This window comes from Aulonocara stuartgranti (genome assembly GCF_965226115.1).
Source record: "Aulonocara stuartgranti genome assembly, chromosome: 5".
Classification (NCBI taxonomy): domain Eukaryota; kingdom Metazoa; phylum Chordata; class Actinopteri; order Cichliformes; family Cichlidae; genus Aulonocara; species Aulonocara stuartgranti.
The window spans coordinates 30,087,336-30,101,878 of NC_138943.1; the positions used below are offsets into that span (position 1 = coordinate 30,087,336).

The 14,543-nt window shown below is 42.1% G+C and overlaps 1 protein-coding gene across 5 annotated transcripts in view; it reads right to left on the bottom strand.

The window, feature by feature from the left end:
- cdh4 (cadherin 4, type 1, R-cadherin (retinal)) overlaps window positions 1–14,543 on the bottom strand; it is a 231,785-nt gene that overhangs the window by 69,495 nt on the left and 147,747 nt on the right. For all 5 annotated transcript variants that reach the window (XM_082533940.1, XM_082533939.1, XM_082533938.1 and 2 more), the window contains 2 exons: window positions 12,877–13,103; window positions 2,416–2,598 (listed from right to left, as the gene is read on the bottom strand). In XM_082533940.1, coding sequence (XP_082390066.1) covers window positions 2,416–2,598; window positions 12,877–13,103 — 410 coding nt within the window. The remainder of the gene's footprint in view (window positions 1–2,415; window positions 2,599–12,876; window positions 13,104–14,543) is intronic.

A 14,543-nucleotide genomic window follows, 5' to 3' on the forward strand; every position in this document is an offset into this window, starting at 1 on the left:
CAAGTGCTTTTTATGCAGTTTTTGCAAAGCTTTATGTGGAAGGAAACCGTGACCGAGGACAAGCTGATGGCATAAGATGTAAGTACAACTCCTCCGGTTTCATATGCAAAAAAAATTATTGCGCTAGCTTACGTGGTTGCAGTTCTACCGGGATTTAAAAGTAGTTGCGCAAAATGGAGCGTGCCCGCTCTGACCGGCTTTAAAGGGTTAAGCTTGGCAACTTGAAAAGTTTTGACGGGAAAAAACTTTGTAAGGCTGCAGATTGGGGTCGTGTTAACAATCCATTATAATTTGGCTTACATCCACCAGGGGCTTCAAGGTCAACTCAGTGATTTATTGGTCAAAATTTGACAGAAAGCCTTAAAACTCAGAAGCTATGATTCTTACAAATGTGGTGTGTATGCTTAGCAAATAGAAAGTACAGTACGAAGATTTAAAATATCATGTCACATTTGACCTCTGACCTCTCCTTCAAGAGAGAAAGATCAAAGTGATAATAATGCCATATGAATCTTTTTAAATCGTAGGTTTTTAGACTGACAAGAACATGTTGGCACTGGATACTTTTTGAGTACACGATGTACATGTACCCCGTTCCTGAATACGTATAATTTCTTGTTGTTTTCTTGGAAAACAAAATAAACTTGTGATCAAAACTTTTTTCTCTTGTTATTTATAACTAAACATTTAAACACATTTTACTAAACAAATGAAATGAATGCTAAAAATGCACTATAGCCACATAGTAATATTAAACAAAATAGTTCCTCAAGCCCTTATAATTATGTTTAAAACAGGTTTAAACAGGGCAAATAACAGCAGCTTGTACTTTGCATTTGGTTTTACTGCACACTAACTTCTCAAAGTGCACTTAAAAAGAACAAAGAAAACAAAATCAATATATAAAAGAATACTGTTCCCTTAAAAGTAAATACTGCCTGGAGTGTGAGCTGCCTTGGTGGATATTTGCTCTCTGGGTGCTGTATATAAACCCTTAATAAATCCAGATGTCCGTGTATGTAAAAGAGTGGGGATCAGTGCAGCAGCCAAAAACCCCGAAACTGGTTTACAAAAACTTGTCAGTTCTGCTACATATTCAAATAAGGCTTTATTAGCACAAATTTCACAAAGTCTAATGTATAGAGACCTGAGCTCACGCACAGACAAAAACGGGCTGGAGGCTGAATTGATAAAAACACTGTTAAAGCTCACAGCATCATAAAAGGTAAAAATGTCTTAAAAATGAAATTGTTTAAATATGGACACTTGGCTTTACTGTTTGCATTCTCAGTGTTTTATCCAGCTTTTTACATGCAAAATTTTGCATGTTTTGTATCTATCCCCATGTCACAGCTAAGGAACTGAAATGTGCACAACACCGTCCCAATAACAAAACAAAACTGACTGCATCTTCGTCCACAATCCATCCTTAAAAAAGTGTTTGGGCTCCTTGTACACTAGATAACAACATGAATCTATAACCCACAAAGAGATGCACTGTGATGTGAAAAAGTAGTGGAAAAGCTACATCAGAAGATGTAGAAATCTCACTGAGAGAAAATAAGTATTCTGTAGCTCTGCTCTTCTGAAACCAAGCAAGAAAGTTATATTTTTGCTCATTTCAAAAAGAGCTCGACCAAAATATTTTGCAATTTAATGTTTCTTTCATTGGGTAGATACTGGGTTAAGTCACCTTCTGTTACAAGGTTGTTCACAAGTTATTTAGCACAAGGTTCTCCACAAACGTGAGTGTGATATTGAAGAGGGGACATTATCATTTGGCCGTCCCAGTCATGAACGGCTCCACAGCGCTGTGGATATCACTGCATCTAGGCAGGATTCTGACTTAGAGGCTTTCGGTCACAATCCTGCAGGTGGTAGCTTCGCACCATTGGCTCCTCAGCCAAACACATACATCAAATGTTTAAACTTGCAATTCCTGTCGTACTGAACAGGACGGCTATAGCAACAACACATCTTCAGCAGGGTAAAACTAACCTGTCTCACGACAGCCTAACCCCAGCTCACGTTCCATTTAATGCCGCTCGTCTTAGTCTTCACACAAGTCAACAAAAAGCCAGATCACAGCAGACAAATCACCTGGCATCATAACTTAAATCAGAGACAAGAGCTGTGCTTTTTTTACCCGCTGGGTGTGCTTGATAGAAAATCTCAAAATGTAGAATCTCTCAGCCTCATGGTGATTGTAAGAGATACTACAGAATAATCCCCAGTCTTCTCTCTTTCTTTGCTTCGGTAAGTACTTTGAAAGAAAACATGGCTTCTACCTGGTTCTTCTTTCAATCTTAGCTTTTCGCTGCAAAGATAACTATACAAAAGTTTGTGGTGCATCAAACATATTTCACATCAGGAGAAGACACATTGTTTGCTGAAGTTACTCAGACTGTCACTTACTCTGACAAGCATATGAGGGAAAGGTCCTCTGGAGTTTTCAGGCACATTAATAGGCGGGATGACCCAGTCTCGCTTCTGTCGCCTCAGCCCGTTGGCAGAGGAGCCTCTCTGATGTTTTCGAAGGAACTTGATAACCCTGGGTGGTGAGTCCCAGACTCTTGACAGCATTTCCTCAATGCCAATCTGAAAAGAAAATGCCACACATATCATAATATATCATGCCATTCTATGTCCTGCACTGAATAATTTTGCGTAATCTTTCATTTGATATTATTTTTGCCATGCCGGGCTTGAAGGTGATTTTACAAAGTGCTGTGAAATGAAAAGTTTTCTCTGCTAAAAGTAAAATACCTGGTGTCAGTGTAACAACAGGTTTTAGGAGAGTGATGGAGGCAGGCACTGGGAAATATAAATAAACATCCCTATGAATGCGGCTGCATCACAATTCCTGCCTTTGGCATGACACCTGAGCCTGCCCAAGTCCTCAGCTTCTGCCTCAGAAAGTGAGATTTCCCCCCAGGCTGCATAGCTGGGTTTTGTCCATAGAGCTGCTGTGCTTTGTCTGCATCCCAGCACAGATTTTTGCAGACAGACATGCTTTCCTCCCATCCCTGTCCTCCCATGCAACACTTTGCCCAGACACAACTCTGTCATCAAATCAAATAGTAAAGCACCCTTTTGTCTTTGTTTTTTTTTTAATCATTATTTTCGTGTTGTTGAGAACAGTCGCTAGCGACTAAATCATGTCTATGCTCTGGACTAGTATTCTGTTTCTCAGAGAGTGTGTGTTCTCTTATTTTTGATGCACTTTCAAACATCATACAGACCACAGTGGTGGGGACAAGTTGTACATTGCAGTGCATGGGCGAAGACACCCCACCACACTGCACTGACCTCCCCCAGCTATGGCTGCAGAGAGAAGATTGTGTTCTTACTCATCTTGCCTGGTGAAATAAGGGTTAGAAGGGTGTGTAAAAGACTGAGTGTTTTTCCCCGGATCCTCTATGGTGTCCTCCTGTGTAATATGGCTATATTTCTGTAATCCACCTATAATCCTATTGTTGTCTCTGCACCCCGCGTACACACACACATTCACTGGCAGTGTGTCGCTGTCACCTGAAGCACAGTGGAAATCCTCCCGCTCGTCCCACCTGGAATACACACAACACAGTGGCACAGGGACGTGTGCGCACGAGCAAACAGACGAGTTACCACGCCAAACGCAGGCCGGCAGTTCATCCTATCAGCGCACATCTGCTTTCCCTGCGAGGGAGGCAGACTGTAAGCTACACCCGAACAAACACAGTGAACATTTTTCATCTTTTGTTTTAACTCTTCCCTCATTCACAGCTCAGAGAACTGGACCGTAAGCTCAAGCTCAGGCTCTGAGGCAGCAGGGGCTGAGGGTTTAGCCGGAACGCCACGTAGGGGAAGCGGGGCAACCAGGGGTGAATGGTTAGGGGACAGAAAGAAGAACGAGGGGACCAGATGTGTTTCCCAGATAAGATGGCTCTCATTCTAGCTTCACTCATCCAAAACACTCACAGGTACCAACTGGCGCAGTGGAGGCAGCGTGTGCCAGGCCCATCCACGGTAGGCAGGTGGAATTAGTCTCTGTCTGTGAATTTGAGAGTTTTTCTGTGGCTGAGTGTGTTAGCAAATGTCTGTTAAAAACAAAAACAAGGGAAAATAAGCCGGCATATCAACATGACAAACATACAACAGAAAAAAAGCCCGACTCTCCAAACGGAATGATGATGATTGAGAATATTTATACAGGCGTATACGGTCAGTTATGACATGTGCCATAGTTCATCCTCAGCTATGTTCAGTTTGGTTTGCTGCTCCTATGATAAAACCCTTATCTGCTTTCCCGGCTATCAGCAGAAAACACAATAAATGAATGGATACTCTTTATCGATCTGCCTACTGATGATAACAAGGTTGAAGAATTCCAATCGGTCGGGCCTCAACATTCCTTGGAAGGAATGAAGAAGTGAATAAGAGATACAGTCAGGCAGAGTGACAAACAACCAAAGGGAGATATCCTTTATTGTAAGCCTGCTTGTGGATGATATCAGTATAGTGGCTGCATGTGACTGTCATTTTCAAACAGCATAGCAGATGACAGGCTGCTGGCATCCTGACAGACCCGAAATTACAAAGAAAAACTGGAACACGCTCTCGGTGGGCTTTCATGGAACTAGGTGCACATTAGGTTTGGGATTTTTCTTTTTTGGTCTGAATAGTGAGTTCAGTCATGCCTGTGCGCACATATGGAGAATTGTGTGTCCCAGCCTTAATGCAATGTGCAATGCATGTGCGCACATGGGCAATTGTGTAAAAATAATGCATGAACATATGTGCGTGGTGAGTTGTCTGTGAGTTTGCACGTCTCAGTGTGTGTGATTGTGCGCTCGAACACATAACAAGGAGTCAGTTAGTGTGCCTCTGATGTGCCGGAGGCTCCTGAAACCCAAAGGCATGCAGGGCCAGCTGGCACCTCTCTGCTCCCAGGCATGTTTCGTGTTGCTGGGGCAGTCTTCAAGCCCGCAGTCCCTGAGCCCTGAAGCTGACATCTGGAGGTTATCAGTCTGACAAACAGGCAGAGCCATACAATAAGCGTGTGTGCTCACTGATATATCTGCTCTGAAACATTTGATTCAGACCTTTTGATTTTTTTTACTGCAGCAGTTTCCCTTCTAGTTTCATTAATACAAAAAGACATCAGAGCGCTAGTCTCCAATAAGACGAATGTTCTTTGACATCTTTTATCAAAACCTAAATTGAAGAAAAAAAGACATTTAAAAATAAAACTTTCCATCTAAAAAAAAAAGAGAAAAGAAAACAAAAGTTGAAATTTTAGTTGTTTCTCTTTGACTGTTGAGAGTTGCAGCTTTCCAGGGTGGACTGTCAACATCATCAGGCTTTAATCACAAAGTTAAAGCAGAATGAAAAAAAAAAGCAGGCATCCAACCCTGACGCTGTTTTCAATGACCGCTGGACCCCAGGGTCCTACGTTCCAACCTGCTCTCGGCATTCGCTGTAATCTACCTTGAACAGGTGAGGCTTTCTGAGGAGAGTGTGGTTAAAATGCAAATCAAATAAGCACTAAAACCTGTTCCGGCAACCGGTGGACTCCAAATCCAGTGGTGCATAACTGATGGGCTCTAAGCTGGTGGAGAAGGCAAACCAACGTGCCATGAAATCAGTATGAGTTGGAGAGCACTCAACGAGAGGCCCTACCTGTGTGTGGTGCGATAGCTTGAGTACATAAACACAGCGGAAAGGGCTTTCAGGCCAAAGATGCTCTATACTTCAATTGCTCCGGTATTGTACACTGGGAAAATTAAATGCTAAAACTAACGGGTGGAGCACATTCCTGGTAGGATAATTTCTGCCTCTGAAACAGAACAGAGATACTAAGGTGGTTATTAAAAGCAAATCAGCGCACTCTCGCTGGTGCTATACAACAAAGAGAGCACAGCAGGAGAAGAAAGCCAAAGTATATTCAGCGATGAAGCCAGATCATCCGAGTGCAGATGAACCAAGAGCACGATTTGTTACACCAGTGCACCTCTCAAAACAAAACGAGCTGGTGTTTGAGGTGTGTGTCTTTTAATCGCCATTGGGATAAACGAGGATATCTCGAGCTCTTTATATTCTTTGCTATTGTTGCCACTGTTTATTATGCAGAGATGCAGAGGCTAAATATACTGCACTGCACTGTGATTAGTGTGAAATTGTACATGGTAGTGAACTTACCTGGCAATCTTAAAAAGGTAATTTAAATTATTAAATGAAATCATTGTCTCTGTGAACATGTCAGCGAGTGGGTTCTGCTGCTCTGTCAGGTGACACTGGAGCCGCTAAACATTTTGGCCTTTGTGCCTTGAAATAACAGCCCTCCTTTAACTCTTTCCCTCATGGACGCCTACTAGAAATAAACCTTGTATCTCTTTTCTGAACTCAGCGGTTTCTGTCATATATCAGGCCTGCTTCCAGAACAAAAAGAGTGGGTGTGCGTCAGAACTTTGTGAGGGTAATCTCTGTCTATCCAGCTTAGTAGAGCTACCCTTGGAAAAACCTGGAAACTATTCAAATGGTCATCAAATCAATATATACTGAGGTGTCAAAACCCATTGTTAGGGCACAGGGGCGGTCGTCAGATGTCACCTTTATGGGGAAAAGTTAGAAAAACTGCAATTTCTCACAATAGAAAGACTTGTTTGGTTTTGCTTTGTAGCTTCACTTGCTGTTCAAATTCAAATTCAAATTCAAATTTTATTTGTCACGTACACAGTGATACACAGTACGATATGTAGTGAAATGCTTGGACAACTGCTCGTGACCTAAAGAAAACAAAAAAGGAAAAGGCTATGAATAAGATAGGAAATAAATATGAAAAATTAAAAAGGGTAAATTTAACTAAGAAGGAATAAAATATAAATTAAGGTTAAAAATGAAATAACTGTACAACACAAATTAGAATGAAGGGTAAATTTAACTGGGAAGGAATAAGATAAAATATATAAATTAAAGTTGAAAATAAAATAACTGTACAACAAAATACACAATATAGAACTATATAAGAATGTATGAAGAAATCTAAATATAAATAAATATATACACAATAACAGCAGCTGTACAAGTATTAACCGGAAATGAAGAATATAGTGACCAGTGTTGTGCAAATAAACAATGTGTGCAAAAACAATGTCCAGAAAGTCCAGTGTGTGTAAGAACCATATGTGTGGGTCAGTACTGTGTGGTGGTGTGATTGAGAGACCGTATCGCCTGCGGGAAGAAGCTCCTCCTCAGTCTCTCTGTGTTGGTCTTCAGGGAGCGGAATCGCTTTCCTGACCTCAGCAGAGAGAACAGTCTGTTGTTGGGATGGCTGAGGTCCTTCACCATCTTCCTGGCCTTGGTCCAGCACCGCCTGCTGTAGATTGAGTGCAGGTCAGGGAGCTCGGAGCGGATGGTGCGCTCAGCTGACCGCACAACCCTCTGTAGAGCTCGTCTGTCCTGCATGGTGCTGTTCCCGAACCAGGTTAAGATGTTTCCCGCCAGGATGCTCTCTATGGTGCACGAGTAAAAGTTCCTGAGCACCTTGGAGGGCAGTTGGAAGTCTCTCAAGCGTCTGAGGTGGTAGAGACGCTGTCGGGCCTTTTTCACCACGGTGTTGATGTGACAGGACCATGACAGGTCCTGCGTGATGTGAACTCCGAGGTATTTGAAGCTGTCCACTCTCTCCACTGGGCACTCGTTGATGACGGGGGTCTGGTAGTTCCTCTCCTGCTTAGTGCTGAAGTCCACTATCAGCTCCTTTGTCTTACTGACGTTTAGAAGGAGGTTGTTCCTCTGGCACCAGTTCTCCAGATTCCTAATCTCCTTCAGGTAGGCCGTCTCGTTGTTATCAGAGATCAGGCCCACCACGACGGTGTCGTCAGCAAACTTGATGATGGTGGTGGAGCTGGTAGTGGCCACACAGTCATATGTGTACAGAGAGTACAGCAGGGGGCTCAGAACACACCCCTGGGGGGCTCCAGTGCTGAGAGTGGTGGAGGCTGAGACATGTCCGCCCATCCTTACTGCCTGTGGTCTGCCAGTTAGGAAGTTGGAGATCCACTGACACATAGATGAGCTGAGTCCCAGATGCTCCAGCTTGGTGGTGAGTGTGGAGGGAATTATGGTGTTAAATGCAGAGCTGTACTCTATGAAGAGCATTTTAACATAATTCCCCCTTCTAGTGTCCAAGTGAGTGAGTGATGTGTGGAGGAGATGAGAGATGGCATCGTCTGTGGAACGATTTGGACGGTAAGCAAACTGTAGTGGGTCCAGTGTGTCTGGTAGTGAAGAAATGATGAAGTCTCTGACCAGGCGTTCAAAGCACTTCATCACTACTGAGGTGAGGGCTACAGGGCGATAGTCATTGAGAGAAGCAGGGTGGGGTTTCTTCGGGACAGGAACAATGATGGACTCTTTGAAGCATGTGGGGATCATCGACTGAGATAAAGAGATGTTGAATATCTCAGTGAACACAGGAGCTAGCTGGTATGCGCAGTCTCTTAGGATACGACCTGGGATGCCGTCTGGTCCTGCTGCTTTCCTGGTGTTCACTCTTTTGAAGGCTCTCCTTACTTCATGCTCGGAGATGACGAGCACGTTTCCGGTGCTGGCAGTATCTTCCTGTCTGCAGCCGTTAGCGCCGCTAACACTAGCATTGTTGGAGACCTTAGCTGCAGCCTCGAAGCGAGCATAGAAAGTGTTCAGCTCGTCTGCCAGAGTCACGGCCGCGTTCGTCATACTGGTTGTTGGTGCTTTATAGTCCGTTATTGTCCTTAGTCCCCGCCACAGGCTCCTAGAGTCACTCTGTTGGAGTTGTGACTCTAGTTTCCTCCATGCAGAGCTATTAGTTTCCTAAACCTAAACAAACTGTTTAGGTTTAGGAAAAGATTGATTTGCATTACAATATGTTGTTTTACTCACCCTGCAGACTGAAAAGTGATGCTCACCCATTGTGTTTAAACATAATGCCAAAGGATGCTTTACGAGTATCCATGTGTGACAACTTGGGACTAATAGAGCCATCTCGCTCATGCCTAAACTCAGAATAAAACTAAAAACTAGAGTGCCTATGGGCTCTCAGTCTTGTTGCATAAATTTCTGTGAAACTGCTTCGGGTAACAATAATGTCATTATTTTGTCTCTCACTTAAGTTCTGAGTGTTTCTGCACTAGTTTGCTCGAGCAAGTTTTTGCTTAAAGGAGTGAGACTGGACAGCATGACCTCGCCTGCAGTCAGAGCATCTGCGGGGTTGTGTAACATCACAGGAGGCCACTTTCAAATCAAACTCTGTCAGTTACCTGGGCGAATTCTCTACCTTCTGTCTGTGTGACAGCTAACACTAAAACCCAGATGAGTCCTTTCTGATACCTACTACTCATAAATAGTAGATGTCAGCGAGGACAAACAAGTATGACGCGTGTGACAAGTACTGAAAATATATCATTTCTTCTTCATATTCTTCTTTTTCTGGCTGCTCCCTTTAACCCTTTAAAGCCTGAACCACAAAATAATTGTCAGAAAATACAAATATTTGAGTGTTTCTTAAGCATTTTCACAAATGTAAAAAAATGAATACATATCTACATCATCATAATAACAATGTTGGTCCAGGATCAACATCGCAACTGACCAGTGAAGTTGTCTGAGAATTCAGTTAGCATTAGCCAAGAAGTTAGCTAATGCTCATAAAAACTATCACTAGCAAACCAACATGAGTAACCTAAATTTGGTTAATGGGAAACCTAACTTGATACTAGCAAATCTATGACATCACAGCAAGATGATCCTGGAACAACACCAACATGGGGGGATATCAGGTACACAACTCACCCCATCCCTAGCATCCCCCTCTGAATACATGGAATTTAAACAGTGAGAAGCATAATCTTTTCCATATTTTTGGTTCCTTAAATGGGAATCCCTTCACCTGTGTGTCTGTTATTCAAAGTTACCCTATTGTACACACCCTATTTTAACAAATACATTTTCCAAGACTATGCTATTGATGAAACAATTATTTACTTTAATTTCTCCTCAGGGCCCAGGAGCAATTTCCCACTCAGGAGACTGGAATTAAATTTTACTGTTGCACTGTTCCACCCGATTTATATCAAGTGAGGAGCAAGTGACAGGAACACATGTAAACACGGCTGCAGCGAAGAATGCACACTGTACTGATTTTCAAATTTCCATGTGATTAGAGAAAACACATTTATTTATTTTTTTGTTCAATTATTGAATCCTTCTCCAGCTCCTCGTTGCAAAGAACATAATTATACGCTCAAACTACATCACCTGGTCTTCGCAGACTCCACCAGAGTGGAACATTAACTCAATCAATGTCAATTATTTCCCAGTCTCCATTATTGCACTGCCAGGAGTGGGCAGAATTTTAATCCCCACTCTGGAATTGCTTTAGCAACATGAGTCTTTGGGCTTTTTGTCATGATTAGAAACATGACTGAACATTAAGCCCAGTGGCATTCAACAAGTAGTGCAGGAAAAACGATAATGGGTTCGTCGCTCAACAAAGTGCAGCCTAGCAGTGGAAGCCGGTAACAGCGGCCATACATTTGCCCCGTCTAGCTTTACAGTCTTTGTTAGCAAATAGGGCCATGTGTCTACTTGTCACGTACAGCGAAGCACTACATCTTTACTGCTGTGCATAAACTGTGATTAAAATCTTACATTAGAGACAGCTGGAAACACAAGATCTTGCTTTTCACCCTCAGCTTAACCAAAGGATAGAAACCTTTATCACAGAGATACTTTGAAATAAAAGTCAAATGAAAAAAAATCTAATGAAAAAAAAGCATATCTGAGCAAAAAATAAACAAATAAAAAAATTGGATTGCAGGCTGATTGCATTTTATTGAGACCAACTCCAGATTCAAATCAGCTTATGAAATCTAAATCCTTTCAGAATATTTTTTATTAAATATAGTGAGGTTTAGCTCTCAACATTTGTAAGCCATTAAAGCTGAAAACTAAAGCAAAGATCTGTAATCACGGTTTATTGGCTGATTAGACTGAACCAACCATGTTAATTTTCACAAGTCTGTTGCTCCAATCTTGAAATTAGACGAGCAGCAGAACATGTTACATGAAATGTTTATTGAACATCTGTTGCACGCATACTTCCACGATTTGTTTTTTTTATAACCTACTTTCTTCACAAGCACTCTACATGCAGAGCTATTAAGTCAATAAAATACATTATTTGTTGGACAATGACACAATTCTTGCAGTTGTGCCCCTGAACATCCCCACAATGGGGTTTAAATCAAACAATCATTTTGGGATTAAAGTGCAGACTTTCAGCGTTAACTCGAGGGGCTTAACAACATTTTTGTTGCATGACCTGTTTCTGAATTACAGCCATTTTTATGCACAATCCTCCCTTTTCAGAGGCTCTAAATTAATTGTACAATTGACTGATTAAGCAGTTTCATGGCCAGATGGGTCCTGCTCCCTTATTATTTCATGGCAAATGAAGCAGACATAATATCTGAAGTTGCCGCAAAGAGCCAAATTTGTATTTTATAGCTTTTTGTGGTGATTTATGTAGGAAGCTCATCATTAGGCTGATATAAAACCCCAAAATAAAATAAACCTATTCGAGAGTTTCCAAACCTGGTGTATTTAAAAGGGCCTCAAAGACAACAGAAGGCAGCTGAAGTGGATGATCGCAGAATTATTTTTGTGGTCAAGAAAAAGAACTTCATAGCCTTTTACAGAGTCAAAAACACCCTTGAGGAAGCAGGTATATGATTTGTAGACTTTGATAGAAACCCCCAAGTGAGTCTCTCAGTTCTGCAAAAAAAGAAAGGTCTGTGCACAAATGAAATGAAGTTTAACTTGTATCAGAATGATGAGAGAAACAGGTCGTGATCCAAAGTGTACTGCATTACTTATCAAACATGATAAACACTGATGATGTGGCTGTTGATAGAAGTAGCAGGATAAACTGTAAAGTGTACAGGACTGTACTCTCTGCTAATGTTCACCCAAATGCTGCAAACTGTTCAGCACTTCATAGTCCAAATGGATAATGACCCAAAGCACACTGCAAAGGTAACACAACCTGAGCTTTGCAAGGCAAAGACATCGGATATTCTTGATCCGTGATCTCATGTCAACCCAAGGAGCTTTTCAGTCTCTAAATACAAAACTAAATGCAGAGACCCACAAACAAGTAAGTGAAGGTGGCTGCAGTAAAAGTCTAGCAGTGCATCTCCAGGGAGGAAACACAGTGTAGTGGTGTCCGTTGGTTCGAGACTTAAAAACAATCCTTATAGTTACAATTATGGTAGCTTGTCCAATTAATCTTGAGCCTCTGTCGCTAGGGAACTATGTACAAAAATGACTAACTTTTGAACAATTAATGCAAAATTCTTGTAATACCCCTTGAATTAAAGCTGAAGGTCTTCACTTCAATCACTGTTTGATTTGAAACCCAATGTAGTTATATAGAGAGGCAAAACTGCAAAAATGACATCTTTGTCCATGGCCTTTTTTGTGCCTCTAGAGGTGCAAGAGATAGACAAGAAAGAAGGAAAGAAGGAAAGAAAGAAATGTTGCTATGTTGTTCTTTGCAAGTAATAACTGCTAAAAATAATCACTGGCCAAAAGACACCCATTAAGGCAACTGACAGATTTAGTTTTCACAGCTTACAGGTGCAGCAAGTACCCATTGCTAACTGAATACAGCAGAGTAAAACGGGCCATCCAAATATAAAAGTTTACTCAAGCCCAACACCTTTCACCTTTGTTTTGTCCTGTTTCGTTCTCTTTTGTTTTTGTCAATAGTCAATCTTGTGATAATAACCCACTTCATTAGCCAGTGTAATAGAAGGTTATGACCCTGTATTTGTCTTTGCAGATTCTTATTACCTTTGTGAATGGCGAAGGATGCGGATGTCCAGCCAGGGCCAGTTTAACAGTGGTCTCCCAGATGTGTGGGTCATGGAGCCCCCGGGCTGTTACCATGAACTGGACAGGCTCTGACAGGTTGCCCACCTCCTGCTCGGCATACACAGTCCCATCGGGCCGCACGCTAAAGTTGGGGTCGCTGCTGACGAAGCCGACCTCTCTGTTGCGCTGGCAGTCCTCAAACTTTACTGCGGAGGAAAGGCAAAAGAGGTGCAGAATTAGCAAGCAGCACAGTGAGATTTACTCCAAAAAAAAGTGTTTGCCAATCCTTGACACATCTGGCAGGCTAAAGATTAACCGGCACCCATCAAGACGTATCTTGAAATATCCCTCCTGCTGTCACTTCTGATTCCCTGCTTTGACATCTTCGGCAAAACAAACTGCTTATCTGCTCCTGAACTGGAACACATGGGTAAGAGGGGAGCCTAATTCTTCTTCATATTCTTTTTCCAAACTACGCAATGTCAAAATAGCATTTCCCTCTGCTTCTACAGGGGGAAACGGGAGGATGAGGTCGAGATACATTAAGCTGACTAGACTGAGTGAAATGCTCACGTGGAGCAAGGCTCTTTAATGACATTTGGTGGGTTCTGCTTCACTGAGACAAAAGAAAGGGAGCTTATGTTTGCACGCACACGCACAAGCTACTATCCCTGCATTCAGAGTAATGTACCAATGTGCATTATGGGAGGCTGGATGGGATGTTGGGGTGTTTACATATGTAAATGCTTGGCGCAGATCAGATGGAGACACAGAGAAGAGATGCTACTGGGTTGCTGAATGCATGTGCGGATTCTCCAGTGACAGCTGACATGAATATGCCATTATACTACACAAAACACAAAGAGAAACCAACAGACATAACAGTTTGGAAAATCCTTTCATTCCATTGCCAAATTCAATTAAACACTCAAGGCACCAATTCCACTTGATTCACAGCATGATGCAATGACACCAAAAGTGAGAATGACTGATTATTATTTTCAACATGTCTATTACTTTATCACACGTGTGTGCGTGCTCACACACACACACACACACACACACACACACACACACACACACACACACACACACACACACACACACACACACACACACACACGCCATCCTTTGTCTCTCTTTACCCCCGAGTTGAAATGCATGTGCTATGATGTTATCAGCAAAACTCTGGCTGTTGATAACAAGACAAATTGATTTCATAAATCACCCAGGGAACAGATCATCTGTTATGAGCAGTGGCAGTGCGATTTCTCAAAAATCCAGCATGAAGAATTCTGCACAGCAAGCTTTTTATCAAGCCATCTATTTAATTTATCGCCCAGCATCCTGTCAAAAGCAGCTCCCAAACAACAGGCTAATAAAGCATGAGATCTACTGAGCCACTGCAGCTTAGCATCACACAAATGAGGCCGCTTGTTTTAAACCTCTGAGTAATTGCACGCGTAATGGGACGGACGGTAAACACAGTTTTGACAATGTGTGCATCTGTCTATGTTGGCAAATGCAATCCATATTTTCATTAAACACACACACACACACACACACACACACACACACACACACACACACACACACACACACACACACACACACCAGTAGAGAACGTTCTTATGTGACTGATAAGC